The sequence below is a fragment of the Malus domestica genome, chromosome 14 (assembly GCF_042453785.1).
Source record: "Malus domestica chromosome 14, GDT2T_hap1".
Lineage (NCBI taxonomy): Eukaryota > Viridiplantae > Streptophyta > Magnoliopsida > Rosales > Rosaceae > Malus > Malus domestica.
This window is the reverse complement of record NC_091674.1, coordinates 2,600,841-2,606,785: the sequence shown is the minus strand read 5'-3', so window position 1 is coordinate 2,606,785 and position 5,945 is coordinate 2,600,841. Positions and strand designations below refer to the sequence as shown.

Below are 5,945 nucleotides of genomic sequence, written 5' to 3'. Positions count from 1 at the left end.
TTTTGTTCTTTGATTTTTTTTAATTTATTTGTTACAATATCAGAAATTAAGAAAAATCTTTAGAAAGTAAATAGGGGTGAGCGGTACAAATATGGTATCTGTAGCATTATTCTAATTTTAACCTAAGAGTCTAAAAGATTACTTATATATAAAGTCATTATGTTCTATATACATATATATATATATATATTTTTTTTTTTTGAATAAATGTTATTATTTATACTAAGATGAATGAGGTGGGCTACCAATAATGTGGTTCAAATTCATCTTTCGCGAGAATCGAACCTAAGATCTCTCACTTACAACTAAAGAAGAATATCACTAAACCGTAGTATTAGGTGACACATATAAAACATCTTAAAATACTATATTTTTAGGAGATTAATGTTTTTAAATAATTGATCTTCTCATTCTTAAATTATCTTAAAAGCTTAAAACCTTTAAAAATAAACCTATCTTTGTTTTTTATAAGATACATGTATCTTTATCATAAAAAAACAAAAGTGAACAATACATTTTGTTCAAAAAAAAAATGAACAATACATAAATGTAGGTCTATTTTATAGAACAATTATGGAGAGGGAGAAGGGCGGCAAGAGAGAAGGAAGAATTAGTGAATTTTGTAGTGTGTTATATCACCCTTAGTGTTTTTATTTGTAGTCATTAGAGCACTTCCATAGGGGGTGGGATAGGCAGGCACACAACCAAAAAAATGGCCCAGCACCTAGGGAAGTCTCTCCAGCCCACGGGATTGCCTGGCACCCAGCCCAAGCTGGTCTCCAGGCCAGCCCAAAATTGACAGACCTTGGGACCGGCCCGTATGACGCCATGTTGACGTCATGGATGGAAGGAGCCACAGAGGGAGAAGGCAAATGGCCTGAAAGTGATGGCCTAAGTTTGTCGGAAAATCTGACAAAAAATGCACCGACAGCACGTTTGCATCAACACAAAGGTTTCCAACACAATTTATATGTTAGAAACCATAAGAACAGGATTGAGAACTTACCCAAGTGAAATGCAAGAGATTTCACAGAGATAGGACCTTGAACTCGTCGGAGTTGTCCGTTTTCCTTTGTCGGAATCACATGCAGGGAATTAAGCCCTCAAATTAACCACAAAAATTGCAACACAACAGGATTTAAAGCTCAAGAACACAATACAGTGATAGAAACATCACATGGGTTAGAGATTGAGAGCTCAAGTTCTCGGCTTCAATGGTAGGACCTCGCACCATGCACCGATGTCGGATGCAAGGCCATGGTTGGGATCCTTGAGCTCCAGGGATTACAAAAATAATATTTTGTGTTTGATTTGTTGAAGGTTTTGAAGAGGAATGAGAAGGAGAGCTCACGGGAAGGAGCTGGAAGAGAGAGAGAGAGAGAGAACCGGTTGGGGATGTAGAGGGAGAGTATACAGGTTCTAGTGGGAAAGGTTCCTAACTTATCTTTTTTTTTTTTTTAATAAATTTTTTTTATTTTATAATAAATAATAAAAATATTTTAATAAAATTGACTAGGCTTTTTTTTTTAGGGGTGGAGATGTTCTTGGCCTATTACTGTTCATTGGGGTATATCACTGTTTACTGAGTGGATAAATGCGTTGGGTGCTGGCGCAAAGTTTTTAGGGGTGAAATTGCTCTTAAGAAATGGAGAATCCATAAGGATTTAAGACTGCAACGGTCTCAAAATTATTCATTTATAAAGATTTAACTGTATACGTATAGACGAAAATGCAGCTTTAAGTATTGTTTAGGGACCTTAGTTACAATTAAACCTCAATTCGGTTCGCTTCTCTTTTTTACGCATGTAACAAATTCCATGAACTTCTTGAACCAAGTGACCTCTGAATGCAGTTGCAACATCATGAGATGCAGTTGGAAAGAAAAACCCCGTCTTCTAAAAGCAACAACATGCCTCAACTCCAAACATTCGAGTCAGATGTAGATCGAAAACAACGACAATTCCGAAAGCGTTTAAAATATTTTGTAACAAAGACCTCAAAGATCCACAATGAAAGACTAAAGATGGAACATCATTAAAACAACAAGATGCAATACGTTTGAGAGAAGTTTCAAACGACTAGATCCTTCGTCTCGCGAGCTCGTTTAAATTCGGATTATCTATTACCAGACAACCCTTCCGCTTTCCCCAGTGCTGCTCTCCTCTGCCCTTTGCAAAAACCTCCCTCCCTCCCCTCTCTCCCAATTAATTTGTTTTTTTATTTGTTAAATATTTTTTAAATTGTGTAATTAATTAATTTTGTTTGTTGTAAGTTGGTAAATGAATTAGAATAAATTAACGAAAATGTATTTATTTATCTCTTAATTTAATTTTAATTTTTAGTAAAATTATTTATTTAATTGTGATATATATATATATATATATATGTTGAGATTGTGAGTTATGTTTAATTTTGAATATGTGTGATTGAAACAAATGTAGCTTAGGTGAATTTAATTTGTGCAACATTATCGTAGGAAATCTCGGTGTGAAATTTTGAGTTTGTGTGTTATTAAAACATAGGATCAATGCAAGCTACTTTAGAGAAGTTGCAAAAAAAACATTGAATATTCTATCACACTCACAGCTCTGTTACAACAAGCCAATTCTAATCGAAATTGAAAGGGTTAGAATGAAAGCAAGGGCCTCCTAGCGCCTAGGCGTCTTGCGGGGCCTATGTATGGACGTAGGTAGTCTAGACGGATGCCGGCAGGCTAAACGGTCACCTAGGTAGGTCTAGGAGCCCTTTTATTTTTTAAACCCCTAGAAATTAATCGTGACTGTAACCAACTACCTAGCGCTTTAGCAGGGTAGCGGCGCTTGTCGAACACTTGATGCACTTACATGAATATTTTTTTTTTTAACAAACGATATTATCTATACTAAGGATGAGGGAGTGGGCTTAGCCTCACAATGAGCTAGCAATAATGTGATTTAAATTCGCCTTTGGCAAGAATCAAACATAAAACCTCTCACTTACAAATAGAGAGGAATAACACTAAACCCTACTAAGTGGCTGAATTTTGTTATTTATTTGTGATTTTCCATTAAACATAAAACCTGGGTGTCCTATATTCCTCAGAGACAACTGTGGCAATATTGGAAGCCATTTTGCTTTTCTTTACCTCTGCTATATCATTACACTGCCAAGGCGAATGAACGATCTTCACCTTCTTCAAATTCTGAGCATGCTCGAGGATATATTTTGCAAACTGAATTCCGTTAGATCCATCGCACAGCTCTATCGTCACCTCCTTAAGTTGATGAATAAAAGAAAGGTTTTGCAAACCCCAGTATCCCATGTCAAACCCAGAACACTGCAGGAAAGGCAACAATCAACTTGCGAATCAATTGAAAACACACACACACACAGAGGAGAGACAAAGAGGCTAGACTTTTACTTACACATTCAGGGTCACATGACCAGTGATCAGTCTTTATCTCCAACGTATTCAAATTATGTAGTCCTCCAAAAACAGAGACCATTCCTGGAACTAGGATATCACCGAAGCTTCCAATAGAAATGCACAAATGAAAAACATATCCTAATAGTTTTGCCGTCAAACCCCCATTGAACAGAGCCTACAAGTTATAAACATGATACCCAAATTTATCAAAAGGTAAATTTACTTGATCAGGCAAAGTAATCTAACAGCGTTCCAGAACAACAGTTCAAACCGAACTAGAAACATAAATATCAGTTTTTTCTAGCAAGTGTGATTTTAAATTTAGTTTCAAATTAATTTAACCAACTCTAACAGCCTTTCGAAGAAATAATACAGGACCAGATTGTAAAATACTAGAATAAAAAAGATATAAAATATTTAAAAGAGAAGTGTCTCGCTACCATGGTGGTCTCATGGTTTAGAGTAAGAACTTTAACCCTGCTTATACTGCAAAGAACCTCAGACAAGAAGTTAAGGTCATCCGCTTCAGGCTTCAAAGAAAGTTCAGCTTTTTCTAAACACATTAGTTCCCCCAAATTTTGGCGCATCAACAAACACCCAAACCACTTCAGATACTTAAGATTTGGAGCACGGATATTTAGTAATCTGCTGCCTGTAGGAGTAGGTTCCCAGCTGATACATATTTCTTCAAGTTTCTCACCTGAGATGTTGATGTGGCAGGCACCGTCAGCCGAGTCAGCGACCATCACAAAACTAAACGATTTCAAAGAGGAGCTTTCAATGGTGACATTGTTTATTCCATCAAGATATTCAAGATGTAAATCCTTGATGCACTTACATGAACTTGAGATCCATTTGAAAAAATCCTCATCTTTTATACAAACACATCTCAACTCCAAGTACTCGAGATTAGAGGAAGAAGTAAGTGAGGGTGCTTTAAGAAGTATACGGCCCATGTTCAGAAAAAGAGACTTCAATGATCCACAAAGAAAGACAGACAACGGAAACAAAGGTCGTCTCTCCCGATCAATCAGCATCCGGATATCAACCTCAAGGACTTCGACGTTACAGCTTACAGCATTGTGGATCCATGTCATCAATCGAAAGGTCGCATCTTCAAGAAAATCAAGTCCAAGGAAATCGTCATGGCGAAAATCATCCCAATAGATACGAAATCGTTGTATTTTATTAACGCCACGATGCATCCATAAGAACCTATCCAAAGAACTCAACAACTGCTTAAAGCAGGACACCATATGTGCATCAGAAAATACATCAATATCCAACGAAGGGGTTGACAGATAAAGTTGTTTGCATCTTTTGGACACACAGCCGAAACGAGTGAGGTCTGTGATAGCAAGGAAGGAAAGAATGTGATGAGCAACTCCGTCGGGAAGATCACTAATTCTGTCTGTCATACTCTTAGCAAAAGCTCCAACTCCTTGACGTTGATAACTTCCAGCTGCCATTAATTTACGATTTCCATCCATACTGATGCACTTACTGGGTTTTATACTTTTACAAGAAAATTGGGTCTTCCATTTTCTGCACTTTTACAAGGATGGTGGAAGAGTTCAGTTAACCAAATTAAATACAAATACTCAGTTATATTTATACACTGAACTAAAGTAAAGAGAATTCATCCGGTTTTTCGCCATGGAAGCCCTTAATAACATCAGACTTTAGAGAAAACCATGTGAAAGCTCAATTCTTTAGAGAAAAAAAAAAAAAAACCAATACACTTTGTAACCCCAAAGGAAATTTCAGAACTACAAATCCAATCATGATCTTGAAGTGCTTTTCTATAAAACTTATAGTTATCAGGGTGCTTTTTCTAATTTACTACTATCTTTCACCCATTAAAAGAAACAATTGATGGGGGTCGACAATTCAATAGAAAGATAATGCAATTTTTGCAGCACCAAAAACCCCGAAAGAGCCAAAAATAGAAACCCACTTTACCAATTCAACAACTAAGACAATTATTAGATTCATAACAGGACGTACCAGCAAGCATCTTCTTCCTTAGATTTGAAGGACCGATTCGGCACATTGGCGCCCATATCGCGCTCCGGAAGCGGGAGCACCTCGGTTCGTTTGAGGTACGGCTCGGAACCGGCTGGATCGGCCGGAAACGGCTTGAGATACGGCTGGATTTGCGAGTATATGGTGTTTTGGCTAAAGTTGCAGAGGTCTAGAACCCTCGTTGAAGATTGCCTAATTTCTTGTGAAGATGATAAAACAGACGACAGCGTTTGCTTTATGGGTTTAAGTTTGGACTGAGTCACTGACACACCTTTTTTACTCTTGGCATAATTTTTGTTTTTTTTTTGTTTTTTGATTTTCTTGAATTTATTTGTTACAGTGTCAGAAATTAAGAAAAAAATTTAGAAAGTAAAGAGGGGTGAGCGGTACAAATATGGTATGTGTAGTATTATTCTAATTTTAACCTAAGAGTCTAAACAATTACTTATATATAAAGCCATCATGTTCTATATACATATATTTTTTTTAATAAATGATATTATCTACACTAAGA

At 36.6% G+C, this 5,945-nt stretch overlaps 1 protein-coding gene across 3 annotated transcripts; it reads right to left on the bottom strand.

Moving 5' to 3' along the window:
- Positions 1 to 2,913: 2,913 nt before the first annotated feature.
- LOC103424259 (putative F-box/FBD/LRR-repeat protein At5g44950) lies at positions 2,914 to 5,676 on the bottom strand. 3 transcript variants are annotated; one of them, XM_029092882.2, is made up of 5 exons: positions 5,414 to 5,649; positions 4,245 to 4,951; positions 3,847 to 4,106; positions 3,405 to 3,581; positions 2,914 to 3,316 (listed from the first exon to the last, which is right to left on the bottom strand). In XM_029092882.2, the coding sequence occupies exons 2-5, from the start codon at positions 4,894 to 4,896 to the stop codon at positions 3,047 to 3,049; spliced, it is 1,359 nt and encodes a 452-aa protein (XP_028948715.2). In that variant the 5' UTR covers positions 4,897 to 4,951; positions 5,414 to 5,649; the 3' UTR covers positions 2,914 to 3,046. The 3 variants fall into 3 exon arrangements, with proteins under 3 accessions (XP_028948715.2, XP_028948713.2, XP_028948714.2); XM_029092880.2 differs by having other exon boundaries at positions 3,847 to 4,951; positions 5,414 to 5,676; XM_029092881.2 differs by having other exon boundaries at positions 3,847 to 4,956.
- Positions 5,677 to 5,945: the final 269 nt, after the last annotated feature.